Source organism: Pan paniscus, chromosome 1, assembly GCF_029289425.2.
Source record: "Pan paniscus chromosome 1, NHGRI_mPanPan1-v2.0_pri, whole genome shotgun sequence".
NCBI lineage: Eukaryota > Metazoa > Chordata > Mammalia > Primates > Hominidae > Pan > Pan paniscus.
Window position 1 is genome coordinate 220,967,659 of NC_073249.2, and position 18,551 is coordinate 220,986,209.

At 44.2% G+C, this 18,551-nt stretch overlaps 1 protein-coding gene across 15 annotated transcripts in view; it reads right to left on the minus strand.

The window, feature by feature from the left end:
• CAMTA1 (calmodulin binding transcription activator 1) overlaps positions 1 to 18,551 on the minus strand; it is a 982,737-nt gene that overhangs the window by 511,105 nt on the left and 453,081 nt on the right. For 14 of the 15 annotated variants that reach the window (XM_055104459.2, XM_063595030.1, XM_034954481.3 and 11 more), the window contains one exon: positions 8,877 to 9,012. The exons of the other annotated variant lie outside the window; for it this stretch is intronic. In XM_055104459.2, the coding sequence (XP_054960434.1) occupies positions 8,877 to 9,012 (136 nt within the window). The remainder of the gene's footprint in view (positions 1 to 8,876; positions 9,013 to 18,551) is intronic. 15 annotated transcript variants of the gene reach the window in all.

Sequence of the window (18,551 nt, forward strand, 5' to 3'; positions counted from 1 at the left end):
CATCCAGGTTGTGTGACCTGGGTAATACCTCACTCAGTCCCTGCTGTGTGTTGGGGACCAAACAGAGAATGGCCCTTGGTGAATTTCGACAGTGGTATTCAAGGGTTTACATTGTAACTGAATATGCTAAAATTTCCATTCCTGTCCTTATGGGCTAACGTGCAGTGATGTTGAGGGACTGTTATGATAATAATTAAGTACAAGTTCAGCATGCCAAGTTGATATGCTGCTGCTCTACCTTCATCAGGGAGTTTCTAGCTTAATAAGGCTCATATCAAGTTTTAAAAAGGAAATTACAAAATATTGTATGTATTGTCATCTACCAGAGATACAAGGAAGGCAGAAACTACAATCACACTTCCTGCTACATATTCCTGGCACATCTTTTACTAACAAACTTCTCCCCCAACACCAGTGGCAGAAGAAGGCTTGAATTTCTCCAGGTTGCAGCATCTAACGGCACCAGATCTGGGTATCTGGAAGTCCTCACGTTTTGGTATTTGAGAGACATCCAGGACTCACTTTTCAGAGGGAGCACGAAAGTCCCCAGCCCTGGCAGCATTTGGCTTTGCTAGCAACCTGCTAGGAGTGTCTTCTCCTCAGCAATGGCCAGTGTCCTTCCTGACTTTTATGGTCCCCACATCAATGATGTGTCTGGAGATAAACCAACTCACTTCCTCATGTCTTCAATGGGACCAATATCCAAAACAGACAAACCTCTGTCTGCAAAGGTTCAAAGGAACAGCTCTGATGCTTGGAGGGTTGTCAGATAAAATACATGATGCCCAGCAAACTGTGAGTTCCACAAAAGCAACGGACAATATTTTAATATAGACATACTTGTACTAAAAAAAAAACTGTTGTTTATCTGAAATTCACATTTAACTGGGCATCAATATTCTCCCTTGTGTGTGTATGCACACATGTCTGTGCATGTACATACTAAATCTGGCAACATACAATCTGGCCTGCGTAGCAAGAGTATGCACACAGACCCTCGCTGCCAGAGTGGGTGTACCGTGGAAGCTCGGAAGCTACGGCTTCAAGACAAATGGAAATGGGCAGTTCATGCTGGGAGGAGATAAACAACTCGTTATTCCTAAGTGAAAGCTCTCGTGTGAATGTATAGGACTCAACAGCTCTTGGATCAAATTGCAACTGAGGAGTGACAGCCAGTTATGCAGTGTGTTTGGGGACCAACTCCCAACCACTGAAGTGGACAGCGAGGGACCTGCTGTGTCTTTGTCTTGCAGGCCCTGGATGAAATGTGGATGACAATAGTATCTACCTGATAGGGATGTTACCAAGTAACTGAATGAGACGATGCAGATAAGATGATGCATACAGGACTGGATATTCAGTAAAAGTTCAAAAAATGATGCTGTGATTACTGCTGCTCTTGTCATTTGGCTGTAGTTAGGGAAGAGAGAGAGCCTTAAGAAGACTGAAAATCTGTGTTCCCCCAACATGTATATGATGAAAACCAACCGCCGCCGCCATGCGATGGTATGTGGAAGTGGGGCTTTGGGGAGGTGATCAGATCGTGAGAGTGAAGGCTTTCTGAATGGGGTTTGTTTGTGCCCTGATAAAAGGAACCCCAGAGAGCTCCTTCTGCCCTCCCACCATGTAAGGATGCAGTGAGAAGATGGCCATCTATGCACCAGGAAACAGGCCCTCGCCAGACACCAAAATGCACCAGGAAACAGGCCCTCATCAGACACCAAATCCGCCTGCACCTTGATCCTAAACTTCCCAGCCTCTAGAACCGTAAGGAATAAATTTCAGTTGTTTAAGCCACCCAGTCTATGATCTTTTGTGATAGCAACTAGATGTGGCTAAGACAGAAGGAGAAGCAAAACCAGCACCCTGCCAGGCCTTTGTGAACTCAGCAGAATGCAAACAGAAAGGGCTGCTCTTGCTTTGTTTTTGCTTTTGTTTTTGTTTTTGAGACGGCTGTCGCCCAGGCTGGAGTGCAGTGGCACGACCTCAGCTCACTGCAAGCTCCGCCTCCCGGGTTCACGCCATTCTCCTGCCTCAGCCTCCCGAGTAGCTGGGACTATAGGCGCCCGCCACCATGCCCAGCTAATGTTTTTGTATTTTTAGTAGAGACGGGGTTTCACTATGTTAGCCAGGTTGGTCTCGATCTCCTGACCTCATGATCCACCCGCCTTGGCCTCCCAAAGTGCTGGGATTACAGGCATGAGCCACTGCGCCTGGCCTAGGGCTGCTCTTGCTACTTCAAAACGGAGCTAGCTTAATGTTATTTATTAGTTAAATTTTTAATTATATGAATTGGGTAGAAACATGCCACCAGGGATGCCAAGTAATTAGAAATTAAGGAAAAACTATGGATTTGAGCTCCTGAATTGATTCTACCAAAACACATCCAGGTAACAGGAAATTAAGTTTTAACTTGTTAGCATACCAGCAGAACGAGGCACAAAAATTCAGATGATGAAAAGCCAGCAGAGAGCCCCGGGAGATTCCCTGAGGTGCCCTTGAACAGACACTCCCTGCACTAGAAATGGTCATGAGACTAAGACACCTCAACCACCAGGGCTTGAAGCAAGACAGGAGAGGCAGCCCCACTTCTGAAACCAAAGACCTAGGTTCAAGTCCCAGATGCACAACCAATGAGGATAAACGTATCTGCCAGGACGGAATCACAGAGTTGGGGTGAGGTTTGCAGGAAGTGTAACTGTGGAAGCAGTTAGTCACTGGGCAAATCTACTTCCCAGAGCAAGGTCGTGTGGGGTAGATTCTGCAGACACTCTGTGGAGACTCCTTGTTACTTAGATTTGGATACCAGATACAGGCTTTCTAGCAGGGAGAAAATAAATACTCAATGTATCTTTTTTGAACTGGACAAGGCTGATAGGAAGGCAACCTGAACACTTCCTTAAGAAGGGTACAGATGGAAAGCAACGGCAATGTAGGGGAGGAAATCATCACTTCTGGCTAAAGAAGATCAGGGGAGATAGCCTTGGGGCGGGGCGGGGGAGAATCAGAAGTTATGAGGCTAAGACAATGTGGACCTAGACATGGGAAAAAAACAGCTTCTGAATGAGGAATACGGTAGGGTATGGACTGGTAGGTGCACAGTGAGGCTGGAGGGTAATGGAGTAAAATAATCTGTCCACAGACCAAAGACACATGTTTTTCTTTTAATTTAATTTTCTTATTATTATCATTTTTTTTAATTTTAATTGTACTTTAAGCTCTGGCGTACATGTGCAGAACATGCAGTTTTGTTACATAGGTATACACGCGCCATAGTGGTTCGCTGCACCCATCAACCTGTCATCTACATTAGGTATTTCTCCTAATGCTCTCCCTCTCCTAGCCCCCAACTCCCCGACAGGCCCAGGTATGTGATGTTCCCCTCCCTGTGCCCATGTCTTCTCAGTGTTCATCTCCCACTTATGAGTGAGAACATGCGGTGTTGGGTTTTCTATTCGTGAGACACATGATTTTTTACTAAAAGTAGAAATACGTATTGTATGTGAAACACGCAGCGCCTCCCTGCTGGTTTGTTTGCCTTCTGTGAGCTTCTGCCCCTCGTTCATTTCATTAGGCACCTTACCTCCACCTTATCTATTTATTGCTGTTTTTCAAACTTGATTTGGGCACCATACATGTTCATGGCTGGCTATTTAAAATGTTTTCCAGTGGCTGCAAGCAAGATACCAATTTATCTTATGGCTGCAAGCGGAGCTGAAATGATCTGGCATTGCCACAGGGCAGACAGTTATTTCATGCCCTGTTAATTCCTAATGCAGTAACTACAATATCATTCCTATTTTAAAAGAGGTGCTTTCTTTTTTTTTTTTATATGTGGCCTAAGTGCCCAAATAAAGAACATCACTTCTAATGAGGCCAAGTCTCAAAACATAACCTCGTTACCACCACTGCCGTCCTAATGCCGGGCTTCTAGCTTTAAGGCAGTTAAGAAGTCAAAGAAACTCTTCGTTGTTTACAGGCAATACAAACACATCAGCAACACTGCGTGTTCTCTTCACATCTGAAAATGACAGTCAGACGTGAGGGGCTGGTGTTTCCACCCAAAGATGGTCCAGGCTAGGGGGTTCCTTCTGCCACAGAACAGGCTCAGTGGAGAGGGCTGTCTCTGTGCATGTGACAGCCATGAAACCAACAGCCTCTGTGCCGTGACCACCCACTGGTTCCAAAGGCAGAACATCCATGGCAAGTCACGCCTTAAGAGCCGAGAGGGCCGCCTTGCTAGGAGGATAAGACCTGGTCTGGATAGGCCTGGGGGAAATACTGACCCATCACGATTCTGGTTGCCTGTTGCTTCAAGTCACGTTGGCTGATTCTCAACAGACTCTGTTCATTAATATTTCCCAGCCCTCCTCTGTCACTTGACCCGCTCCCACCGCACCCCATTTCCTTATGCTCATGTCACTTCCTTCAGGCCAAGTCGGCCTCAGGTTCCCCTCCTGCATCCCCCAAACAGGGCCTTGTAATTCTATCACAGCCCTCAAAACCCTGCATCAGGGTTGCATGATTGATTTTTTTAGTCTCCCCGTGAGATAGGGGACCACACGTTCTCTTTACATCACTGCATCCCAGCACCTATTGCCATACTAGGTGGATAGAAAGCCTCCAATCCCCAGTGGATGAAGGAAGGATGTGTGCTAAATAAATAGGTGCTGACTTCATCTGAAAAGTCTACAGGCCCCACCCGAGTACCCAGAAGGAACTGATATAAGGGCAAGAGCTTGAGCTTCAGAACCAAGCAGACCCAGGCTCAAGTACCAGCTCTGCCACTGACTGAGGTATGACGTAGGGCAAGAGACACCTTCTCTGAGGTTCAATCTCTCCATCTATAAAATGGGTATAATACCATGTACTTTGCAGGGATGTGTTTATGAGGATTCAATGAGATGATATACCTGGTATATAGGAAATGTGTAAGCCCATGACTGTCCCAGTAGTAACTGTGTGGCTCCCATCTGTTGTGGGAACCCAGCAGCAAAGAAATTGGAGAGGACAAGAGCCCAGAGCTGCCTTGGGTTCTGGGACACCCAGCACTCTCAGCAGAGAGATGCGGACACAGGACCTAAGGCAGCCCCACAAGCTTCTGGGGCCAGAGAAAAGTATCATGAACTTGGAAGGAATTCTTCCAGTGTGGCCCAGAGAGCAGCATCACCTCTGACTAACCTCCCTCAGCTCATCCGACCACAAAGCTGCAGTGACCCCGGAACCAGGGTGATGCTTCACATCCAGCCCTTCGCTCTCTGAGAGTCTCCCACTCCCAAAGCTCCTCCACACTGTCAGGCACCAAAGAAGCTGGCATAAATCTGTATGGGGTGCAGGGCCAACTCCAGACCTGCTGAGATTTCATCTCCTGAAACAGTGACATCGCAACCACCCTCTTTTTCCTTCCTGCCAACCTTTGTCATCCCTGGAAACCTTATCGAGCTAGCTTCTCCTTGGCTTGCAGACAAGACAACTAATCATGGACCTAACAGCTCGTCAGCTTCAAAAGCAGCTGCCCCCATCCTGTGCCTGGCTGAGAAAATCAATGTGCCTTTGAATTGCCGTGTGTACAGAGGGCCCCAGCCTCTGAGAACAAAAGAAGCGAGATGGCTGAACAGTTCCATAAACAGGGCTGGAAGTTTTCCTGGCCTGAGGGAAGGCTTATAGCAAGTGATATATTAAACGGTAGATCCAAATATCTTTATCATGCCCCTGAACTGAGGAAAACAGCTCCGGTGGTAGAAAAATCACAGCTCCAAGACCCTGTGCAGGACTGTCCACCCCAACCAGCAGAAGAGTAGCTGGCTGGCACCGTGCCTGACGTGATGAAGATGCTGAGTCTATGGGAACCGCCTGATTGAATCCACCAAAGAAGGATGCAGAGTCCAAACTCAGAAGCCCCCTCCTCCTGTGAGGTACAAAGCCCCAAGGAAATCCCTGTTGCAATTTCCTGGTGGAAAGGACCAACCACCCACTGTGCCAGAGCACACCCCCTGGGCTTCCCCACCCTTGGTCCAGATCAGAGGTAATGCAGCAGAAATGCTGGTGAGATGTGGGGGTTGATCTTGTCTGAAAAGGCCTTCTTCAGGGCTGTTTAAAAATCCATGTCCATGCCCATGGTAGACCATTCATAGCAACAGGCTTCCATTAACATAAGAAGGCACTCATCCTCACTAATAATTAAGACAAACTCAAATTCAAATAAAAGGGGGTACCATCTCTCATCTATCACTAAGCGAGAGGATGTGAGGAAAACTGTAATCTCCAGTTCTGGTGGGCATGTAATTATGCAGCCATAAGGCAGTGTCTAATAAACTGAACATGCTCAGACCTTACAACCCAGCAATTCTGGGTCCAGGTTGCCTATGTGCCCAAAAAGACGTGTATAAGAACACTTACTGAAGTGTTATTTATAATGCTAAAAAACTGAAAGGAATCTAAAGTGGGGGCTATGGCCAGGGAAATGGCTCAAGTGTTTATATAGTAGAATGCTACAGAATTGTGAAAAGGGATGAAGAGACCTCAATATCAACATGGACACAGCTCAGACCACAATGCAGAGTGGAAAAGGTAAACTGCAAACAATATGTAAATTGCACGTACACACACACACACACACACACACACATATACACACACACACAGAGTCCCACCCGACTTTAAGGGCTCAGCTTGTATCCCATCTGACCTAGGAAGTGTCTCTGACCATTCCAGCCCACTCTGCACTCCCAGGATGCTTATCATAAAAGCCCAGGCTGCTCTGCCTCTGAGCACTATTGATGACCCTCACATACGTCAAGCCTCTTCAACTTGACCATGAGTCCATGGGGCAGAGAATATGACTCCTGTTCTCTCTGCTGACACCATAGTGCCTTGCACAAAGTAGGCACACAGGGTCGATATCTGCTGAGTGGCTCAGTGGGACAACTCGCTGAGCTCACGGGCAAGGCCACCACATAATGCATCATAGTAGGTGGGCTCTCTCTGAGAACCCAAAGCAAGCATCGTGTCACCAGCTCTTCCCACTGCCCACACTGCCATCCATGTTAGGAGGTCATGGAAACCCCTCCCCATCCTGCCCGTCTCCCTTTCCCGAAGTTCTGAGGGGACAGACTGTTGCCTGCAAGTATGAGCACACAAATAACTCCAAACATAAATATGGCCTAACAAATAGCCACAAATCATTCTGATTCCATCCAGTGACAACTCTAATTTATAACATGAGGAAAGAAAACGAACACTGTGGGTTGTTTTCTCCCCTCGGCTTCTCAGCTGCTGCTGAGGAAGAATTCCACCCTGCTGTTACTCACGAGCAGAAGTTCCTGATGTACGTATTACTAAAAATGAAATATACCAGGGGCCTACGGGCACAGGAGCTGCCGTGACTTCCAGTTTGAATTCCCGCAGCCCTATTATTCCCGGTGCGAGCAGCCTCATTGTTCGGGGGCCCCACCCAGCCTTGCCTCACTCTCTACCTCTCCCTCCAGCGTAGGAGATGAGGGTCCTCCCAGGAAGAACCAAGCCCTGCCTCCTTTGGCTCCCTGTGATGATGGCTAATGCGTCTGTACGATCAGCGGTCACCGTCCTAGAGGTGCGCCCAGAGCAGTGCGTTTGGGGGAATCTGCATTTTAATGTTCTGTGCAGTCAGTTAAACCACACTGTGCAAACACTGAGCACGGGAGAGCGCAGGAACTTGAATTTCTTGGATAGAGGCTTTTCTTTGTGCATCTCCATAAAGCATTGTTATTAGGTATTTAAAAAAAAAAAAACATAAAACAGAAGTCATCTCTCTGTGAGGTCATATAATACAGGCCATTTGATGCTATTTTTAACAGCCATAAAAGCACATGATTAATACGGAAAAAGTCATCATGACAAAGCACGTCACAAAAAACATTGGCGTGGAAGGGCAACACATTGAATTCAAGTGGGTTTATGGTCCCAGCTATCCATCCTGTATGCTCGCAAACTCAACACACCAACAGACTCCAGAATGCCTCTCTTTGACCCGTTCGAAATAACAGGTGGATCACGAGCCAGCTTCTCAGCTCCGGGCCCAAGGCGGTGCCTTCCCTGTTCCCAGGGGAAGTTCCTTCCCAGGACCAGTAAGGAACGCAGGGAAGTGGATGCTAGTTAACCAGCAGGCCAAGACTTCACCTTGACTCATGCCCTCCCCCTCTACGGCTGTGACACATGGCTCAGGCCCTCAAACGATGGCAAAGAGGAATAAGGGAATTTCTCCATGGCTGCCCAAGGTTGAGAGTCTGTGGGGTGAAAACAACAGCAAGGAAACCAGTCTTTACCCAAGGGCCAAAACCCGAAGTCGGCCCAAGATCCCAAGATGTTTCTGCAGGACCCCAACCATGCAAGAATCATGCACACCTGTGATCCCATCTAATGATCTCAAACCTCTATTAAGGCTGACACACCCAGGGTTTGTCGGTGGAGGGGGTGAAGCCAGGCTCTGTGAGGGGCCTGCCAGCTTGGCAGGGGGAGGCCAGGGTCACCTCAAGAGGGAAGTTCCTTACGCTGCCTCCCCTCTTCCCTGACACTTTGCAAACTCTCAATGCATCCAGAGGCTCTTCCGTGATAAATACAACAAATGAGTCCACAGGAAACTTGCAAATCCCCATCTATATAGCAATGACTCCCAAGAAACAGGAGTGCTTTAGTTCAATCCAGTTTCACTGAAAACTTGAATGGAGACTATAGGGTAAGAAGGTAGAAAAACGAAACAAAAGCAAAAACCAGGGTCTTGGCAAACAAAAATTCTTTGGACAGAGGTGACTCGCATCAAATTACTCCAAGCAATTCCATTCTCCACTGCAGCCTGCAAATGACATTTGTGCACCAAGGGAACCTTTTCTGCTGTTTACCTCCACTCCCTGGACCTTGAGTTTCATGTGGTCCTCTCTGGTCGTTTTCCCATCTTTCCTCTTTTTCCAGCAATACCCATCTTTCCTGTATTTCACTTTCTTCCTGTTGTAGAGTATCATTGAGCCATTCTGTGGTCTGGAAACAACAAATGGTTAAGTTACCAAGAGTACCAAGTAGAAGAAAAATTTATGAAGAAAGATATCGTCGACCAGTAAAAGTCTCTACAGAAAAGCAATATTCCACATTTGCTGGAACATAATTTTTCACCTTTTATTGCAGCTCCCTGGATTAACCATGTTTTATGGCCAGCCAAAATTTGCTTTGGATTTGGTACCTAATGAATTAAATGTGTCAATGATAGGCTTAAAAAACATCCTCTCAGTAATAACCACAAAGTAATCAGGATATATGATGTGGGGGCCTGAGCTCTGCACTGAAAAGTAGGCAAAACAGAGACAGAAAGCAAAAAGAGCCAGGGGTGTCGTGGCAGCCTGCAATATCTTATCTCTTGTGGAAGGATTTTCTACACATCTTTTAATCCATCACCCAGCATTAGGAAATAAATAAGTTTAACGCAGACGCTAGATGACTATGTTAAGAACAGACCAATGGCAGAGCTATTCACCGAGGCCAAATGCTGTTGGTTCATTGCCTGCATTTAGATTACTGCTAGATATGAAAGAGCATCTGCGGTCTTGCTTCTCAAGCAAGCTAAGTACCCGATTCTTTCCCATTTGGGCTTCAGCTGTCAGGGGTCTCAGATACTGCCAGGTAAAGTCATCTATTCAGTCCACAGCCAGAGTATCTCAGGGAAATAGTGGCCTGCTCCCTAAATGCTAAGAGTTAGATGGTCATTCGTGTGATGATGAAAAAGGTAAAGAACCTTGAATTTGCCAAAAAGAAAACACGCGTCCACCACAGAGAGGAGAGGCTGATGACGTGCATATCTGCAGATGCGGTGGTCAGGTCACATATTTGGGTTTGGAAACCCCAAGGAGAGAAAGAACTAAACCCCTCTAGCAGCTGAGGGCAAGTGCTGTGATAAACCACTTTCAGAATAAAGTTTCAGTAGCTGTGGGCAGATCCAACGTCAAGGAAGACTCCCCCAAAATCTAGCAGCACCCCACGCAGTGCTGCACCACTCTGCATCTGAACGTGCAGCAGGGGAAGAGGAATGCCAGCGATTCTGCGCACCATGAGGCCAGCGCAGTCTTGCCACCTCACTCTCAGCCACGGCCAGAGAGCTCTTTACACAAATAAGGCAAATGAAGTGGGGCTTCTTCAGCCTGGCTTGTATGTTTCTCTGCTACAACGGAGGCGAGGAAACCATAAGTCAGCCATCTGTCCCCCGCAGGGCTGGGGCAAGACCCTCCAGCGCCTTTCTTTTCTTCTTGCTAACGAACAATGGGCCATTTCACAAGCGGCACAGAACATTGGCTGTTGATGGCTTCATATTCTATTGTCTGGGGGGAAAAAGCAGTCCCACTAGGGTGACTGCAGCTAATTGTAGTTTCCACCCAGCCTGACTATGTCATTCAGCGGCAATATGATGACTAAACAGCAATTCCGCTGGAAATTACAGACTTTCAACAGCGACTCCCGATACTTCATTGTTTCCCGATCAGGGCACAATTGCTTTGTGTCAGTGTTGGTTTCCTCCCTAAGTCTGTATCGACTAAAACAATCAGGAAATGGCTCCACGCGCTTGTCACAATGCTGTCACCCGCTGGTATCTGTCTCCTGCTTACAAGTCTGCATTGGAAACCTTACAATTCACTTCCATTTCTAAATGGCAGGTAGGCTTGCATGTGGGGCCAACGATGTCAGCCTCTTCCCGCTTCAGCCCCTCTCTAGATGTTTGTCCTTAATCTTCACAGTGCTGTAAGCCCTCCCCGCCCCTGAAAGACCCATTAGAAGGTGCCTGAAGTCCACGGACTGTGCTTAGGACCACTTCCTAAGGAATAAGCAAGGGAACTTGTTTAATGAAACAGGTGGGCTCTGCGTGTGGCTCATTCTCTCCAAAAAAAGAATGAAGACACTCATGAGAGTATGGCAACGCCGGGTCTTCTTCTGTGGATGGGTTTTCTGTGACTGGAGAATGAAGATACTCCATCCAAGGAGAAGACTGGATGTTGATCCAATCTAGCCTCTTGTGAGCTAAGACATGAACTGTGATTTGTTCCATCCCTTGCCCTTTCTAAATATGACTAATAACCTCAGCAGTGTACTCAGGCAAACCGTTCCCACATCGTAAGTGGTATGACCCACAGAGAGAGGACTCTCTCAAACACTGTCATGTACACAGTCAGAATCGCAACTGCACTCACCCTAGGAAACCCACCTTCCTCCGGTGACCCGCCCTTTGGCATTCTGAGAGTAGCCCTGTCATCCGGCACTTTCAGCAGGATACAATCCCACAGGGAACTTAAGTGTCCAGCTTAAATGGCCTTAATAAATGGAATCATCATTTTAACTTGCAATAATGAGCAACCTAATAGTGTTTAATCCACCAATCTGATTTTATTAGAACTTGTTTGGCTCTGTGTGATGGGGAAGGCCCTTACCACAACTCAGGGTCCTAGGAACAGCAAAGGGGAAAGCCAGGCTGCAGAAGGGCCCACGTGCCCCCAAGGCAAAGAAAATGAGGCCGTACTGCCGTCCCAGAAAAGAATCAAAAGCAAGTCAGACCCAGTACTTTGGGAGGCCGAGGCAGGTGGATCACTTGAGGACAGGAGTTTGGAACCAGCCTGGCCAACATGGTGAAACACCTTCTCTACTAAAAATACAAAAAATTAGCCTGGCATGGTGGCAGGCACCTGTAATTCCAGCTACTAGGGAGGCTGAGGCAGGAGAATCTTTTGAACCTGGGAGGCAGAGGTTGCAGTGAGCTGAGATCGTGCCACAGCACTCCGGCCTGGGGGACAAAGCATCTCAAAAAAAAAAAAAAGAAAAAAAAAAAAAGCAGGTCAGAGCTGGTGGGAAGGGATCAGAGGAAGGAGGAGGGAAGTGAGGTCCTGCTCTGGGATGAATGACAGGTGAGCTAGACCACAGGGCCCAGTCAGGGGAGGGCTTTAACACACTTCATGATGGCATAAAAGATAGCCCCCCTCCCCACAAGAAGAGCAGGAAAACAGGAATGGAATTGCAGAGAGAGGATAACAGAAGCTTCATGGGGCAGGCATGGAAGTCCTGCAACTTAATAATGCCACCCACTTCCAGTTATTGTTGATTTACTGTGTGCCCGGTACCAGTGGGGCACGCCACTTGCGTGTCTGTATCATCTACACCTAAATCTATATCCGTACTTATACCTATAACCCTTAACTATGATCCATATCATTTGCATCCTTGCACCCACCCTATGAGGTAGGTATTATTCTCATTCCCAGCATATAATCAAACCATTCTAGCCACAAAGTGTTCAGGCAGGATACACGCTGAGTTGGTCTGACTCCAGAGTTGCCCCTGAGGCTGCTGGGCTAGCACAGGCTGTGGGGCCAGTCTCCGTTCTGCTCCACCTGCTGGGTGATCATTACCACCCTGAAAGCATCCTTTACCCGATGGACAGGGATTTCGTGGGTGAATCCCAGGCTTCCTTTCCCTGTGGCTGGGGTCACTCTGGGGCAATCTCAGGCTTCCCTGCCCAGTGGAGGGGGTCGCTCTGAGTGCCCTATGTGAAACTCCCCTCTGCTTGTTAGCTCCAGTTCCCACAGTGGTGACTTGCAGGGGGAATGGCCCTTCATTTGCATTCCTCCTCCTCCTCTTTCACTTCCACATGCCCTGACTGGTGTTTCCTGGGATGGCTTCTCAGATAAACTGTTCACACTCAAGTCTTCATCTCGGGATCTCCTTCTGGGGAAGCTGAACGAAGGCTGATGGTGTGAGACAGCCACAGGGAAACCTTCCGAGACCTCCACTGCAGCCGTGCAGAGGCATGTCAAGAAAAATACGAGGACAACAGGGAGCTTTATTCTCACTAGGGAGGTATCTAGCCAAGGAAACCTTTTATCTAAGACACTAATAGCGAGCAAAACCAATAGCGCTCAGTGCAACATGGCAAAAAGGTCATGGGATCAATGGAAACCTACTACAAATTACAACAGTAAAGAAATGGGTATAAAGTTAGCTTATATTTTAATTATCTAGCCAAGAAAGATATAGTATATATATAATATCTATAAGCTATTGGCTTATAGATACATCTTCTCTAAGATCTGTTATATGTATTATATATATAATACAGTCTCAGTAAGACTGCATAGATTACACAGAGTAAAACTGTATTATATATTATATATAAGATAGAAATATATGAAACATCTATATGCTATTGGCTTATAGATTATCAGCCAATAGCTTATAGACATTGTATGTATGTGTGTGTATGTATGTATATATGTGTGTGTGTGTGTATATATATATATACACACACACACACATATATATATATCTTGGCTAAATAATTAAAATATAAACTATTGACTAGATAGATTGATGAAATGATGGAAGTCCCCATTTACTATAGAAAAACAAAATTAAATGCCTAGGCATACATTTAACAAGAAATTCCCAAAACCTAAAAGAAAAACTCTAAAAATATTCTAACAGACACAAGAGTAGGTTTTGATTCATGCAAAAACATGTCTTGGTTAGGTAGAGTTATGATCATTAAAATGTCAATCTTCCGAAGTTAATTAATTAATTAATTAATTTATGTATTTATTTTTATTATTATTATTATACTTTAAGCTTTAGGGTACATGTGCACAATGTGCAGGTTTGTTACATATGTATACATGTGCCATGTTGGTGTGCTGCACCCATTAACTCGTCGTTTAGCATTAGGTATATCTCCTAATGCTATCCCTCCCCGCCTCCCCCCACCCCACAACAGTCCCCAGTGTGTGATGTTCCCCTTTCTGTGTCCATGGGCTCTCATTGTTCAGTTCCCACCTATGAGTGAGAACATGTGGTGTTTGGTTTTTTGTCCTTGCGATAGTTTGCTGAGAATGATGGTTTCCAGCTTCATCCATGTCCCTACAAAGGACATGAACTCATCATTTTTTATGGCTGCATAGTATTCCATGGTATATATGTGCCACATTTTCTTAATCCAGTCTGTCATTGTTGGACATTTGGGTTGGTTCCAAGTCTTTGCTATTGTGAATAGTGCCGCAATAAACATACATGTGCATGTGTCTTTATAGCAGCATGATTTATAATCCTTTGGGTATATGCCCAGTAATGGGATGGCTAGGTCAAATGGTATTTCTGGTTCTAGATCCCTGAGGAATCGCCACACCGACTTCCGCAATGCTTGAACTAGTTTACAGTCCCACCAACAGTGTAAAAGTGTTCCTATTTCTCCACATCCTCTCCAGCACCTGTTGTTTCCTGACTTTTTAATGATCGCCATTCTAACTGGTGTGAGATGGTATCTCATTGTGGTTTTGATTTGCATTTCTCTGATGGCCAGTGATGATGAGCATTTTTTCATGTGTTTTTTGGCTGCATAAATGTCTTCTTTTGAGAAGTGTCTGTTCATATCCCTCGCCCACTTTTTGATGGGGTGGTTTGTTTTTTTCTTGTAAATTTGTTTGAGTTCATTGTAGATTCTGGATATTAGCCCTTTGTCAGATGAGTAGATTGCAAAAATTTTCTCCCATTCTGTAGGTTGCCTTTTCACTCTGATGGTGGTTTCTTTTGCTGTGCAGAAGCTCTTTGGTTTAATGAGATCCCATTTGTCAATTTTGGCTTTTGTTGCCATTGCTTTTGGTGTTTTAGACATGAAGTCCTTGCCCATTCCTATGTCCTGAAAAATTTATAGATTCAATGCCATCCCCATCAAGCTACCAATGACTTTCTTCACAGAATTGGGAAAAAACTACTTTAAAGTTCATATGGAACCAAAAAAGAGCCCACATTGCCAGGTCAATCCTAAGCCAAAAGAACAAAGCTGGAGGCGTCACACTACCTGACTTCAAACTATACTACAAGGCTACAGTAACCAAAACAGCATGGTACTGGTACCAAAACAGAGATATAGACCAATGGAACAGAACAGAGCCCTCAGAAATAATGCTGCATATCTACAACTATCTGATCTTTGACAAACCTGACAGAAACAAGAAATGGGGAAAGGATTCCCTATTTAATAAATGGTGCTGGGAAAACTGGCTAGCCATATGTAGAAAACTGAAACTGGATCCCTTCCTTACACCTTATACAAAAATTAATTCAAGATGGATTAAAGACTTATATGTTAGACCTAAAACCATAAAAACCCTAGAAGAAAACCCAAGTTAATTTATAAATGTGAAGTCATAACAATGAGAATCCCATCAGGAATTTTTTTTCTGGATCTAGAACATTTTATTGTAAAGTTTATTTGAAAGGAAGAAGCACTAAGAATAGCCAAATAAACCTCCCAAAAGAAGACCAAGGCATAGGGGCTAGCGTTACCAGCTATTAACACATATGAGAAAAGTTTTATATCTTAAAAAGTATGGAATTTACACATGCAGAGACAAGCCAATGGAACAGAATAGAAATTTCAGAAATAATTCCACTTACACATACAAATTCAGTATACACAATCAAGGAGGTATGTCAAGTCAGTGGGAGAAGGAGTCAAGTTTTTCTTTCTTTTTTTTATTTTTTATTTTTTGAGATGGAGTCTTGCTTTGTCGCCCAGGCTGGAGTGCAATGGTGCGATCTCGGCTCACTGCAAGCTCCGCCTTCTGGGTTCATGCCATTCTCCTGCCTCAGCCTCCCAAGTAGCTGGGACTATAGGCGCCCGCCACCACGCCCGGCTAATTTTTATTTATTTATTTATTTATTTATTTATTTTATTTTCAGTAGAGACGGGGTTTCACTGTGTTAGCCAGGATGGTCTCGATCTCCTGACCTTGTGATCTGCCCGCCTCACCCTCCCAAAGTGCTGGGATTACAGGCGTGAGCCACCACGCCTGGCTGAAGGGGTCAAGTTTTTCATAAGTGAAATTGGGGGACCTAGAAGGCACATGGAAAATACCAAAATGGGTCTACCCCTCACATCATACAGCAGCACTGATGCTAAACAGTCAGAGATTTCAATGTAATAAATAAAATCATACCTACCCTACAAGAAAATACAGGTGAATTTCTCTATAACCTGAAAGTGGAGAAAACTTTCTTGACCATGATTCAAAACCCAGCAACAATATGTGAAAGATACTTACATCTTATTAGATAAAAATAAAACTGCCAGACTGTTTTCCAACATGGCAGCACCATTTTCCATTCATTCCCACTAGGAATGGAGGAGGGTTCCAATTTCTCCACATCCTCCCCAGCGCTTGACATTATCTGTCTTTTGGATTATAGGCATCCTAGTGAGTGTATCGTGGTTTTAATTTGCATTTCCCTAATAACTAATGATGTTGAGTATCTTTTCATGTCCTTGTTAGCCATTCAGATAGACATTGAATCTATTTGAATCTCTTGCCTATTTTTAATTGAGTTGCCTTCTTGTTTTTTGAGTTTTAAGAGCTCTTTACATATAATCTAGATACAAGTCCTTTATCAGACATATGATTTGCAAATACTTTCTCCCAATCCATAACTTGTCTCCTCTTTTCCTTAATGGCTTGATGGTTTCTTTAAAAGAGTAAAAATTTTCCCCTTTGGTAAGTTCCAATTTATCAATTTTTTCTTTTATGAATAGTACTTAGTCTCATCTAAGGGTGCTTTGCCTAACCCAAGGTAATAAACATGTCTTATGTCTTCTTCTATATCTTTTATATCTTTAGCTCTTGCATTTAGGTCATGATCCATTTTGAGTGAATTTTTGCATATGGTGTGAGATAAAGGTCAAGTTTATTTTTGTCACTGAATATCCAATTGTCCCAGCACCATTTTTTAAATTTAAACAGCCTATTTTCTCCACCCCCAACTCCACTGAATTGCTTTTGCACCTTTGTTGAAAATAAATTGACCATAAACATACGATTTTATTCCTGAACTTTCTCTTCTGTTCCATTGTCTATTTTTATGCCAATACTATCTATCTTGATTGTAGCAGCTTTATAATAAGTTTTGAAATCCAGGACTATAAGTCCTCCAACTTTGTTCTTCTTTTTCAAAACTGTTTTGGCTATTTTAAGTCCTTTGTATTTCCATATATATTTTAAGGTTAGCCTGACAATTTCTCAGGAAAAAAGGCTGCTAGAATTTTAATTGGAGTTGTACTGAATCTAGAAATCAATTTTGAGAGAATTGCCATCTTAACAATATTGAGTCTTCCAACCACTTCCAATTGCAGAACATGGAATGTCTTTCTACCCAGGTAAATCTGTAATTTCTTTCATTAAGACTTTGTAGTTTTCAATATATGGGTTTTACACTTTGTAACTTACATTTATCCTATGCACTTTATTATTTTTGAAGATATTATGAATGAAATTGTTTTCTCAATTTATTTTTGGATTGTTCATTTGTACTATATAGAAATACAATTGAATTTTGTATATTGATCTTATCCTGTGACCCTTGCTAAACCTATTTATTAGTTCTAGTAAATTTTTTTTGTAGATTCTTTAGGATGGTTTACATATATAATTAAGTCACCTGTGACTCCACTTTCTTCTTCCCATTGTGGATGCTTTTCTTTCTCTTGCTTTATTGCACTGGCTGGCACCTCCAGTCCAATGTTGAACAGAAGTGGTGAGAGTCAACACTTTGCCCTGTTCCTGATTTTAGGGGGAAGCATACAGTCTTTCATCATTAAGTATGATGTTAGCTGTATGGAAGACTTAAGCTAATATGAAAAGGACTCCAGACCAGGTGTGGTGGCTCACGTGTGTAATCTCAGCACTTTGGGAGGCTGAGGAGGGCAGATTGCTTGAGCTCATGAGTTCAAGACTAGCCTGGACAACATGGCAAAACCCTGTCTCTACAACAAAGTGTGGTGGCGCATGCCTGTGGTCCCAGCTACTCAGGAGGCTGAGGTGAGAGAATCACTTGAGACCAGGAGGCGGAGGTTACAGTGAACCGAGATAGCACCACTGCACTCCAGCCTGGGTGACAGAGTGAGACCCCATCTCAATTAAAAAAAAAAAAAAAAAAGACTCCGGAACCAACTTGAAGAGGCTCCCACTAACCAAAGACGGGACAATTTGAACATCAACATTCGACTGAAATACATTAAATATGTTTAAATCTATGAGTTCATAATAGTCCTCAAACAAACAAAAAACTAATTGCTCATTGTTGGAAGATGCTAGTGACCCAATACATTATTTTGAAAACTAAAAAAATAAAAAAAGAAAAGGAGAATTAGGCCACATATCCTGCCTTTCCTGTACAAACTGTTCTTTTGAGTTACCAAATAGGAGGAGAAAGAACTTTCTCTATAAAAGTACTCCAGCCAATAAATGAAGAAGAAATGAGAGAATTAAAATATCATTGTTTTGTAATCCCTAATGAATTAACGGATCTGGGCATGGATCATCAATGGTGGCTGACATCACAAAAGAGAGACAACCAGATAGTACATGTCCTCTGCTATGGTTTGGATGTGTCCCCCTAAAGTTCATGTGTTGGAAACTTAATCCCCACTACAACACTGTTGGGAGGTCAGGCCTAATAAGAGGTGATTAGGTCATGAATGGATTAACGTCATTATTTTGGGAGTG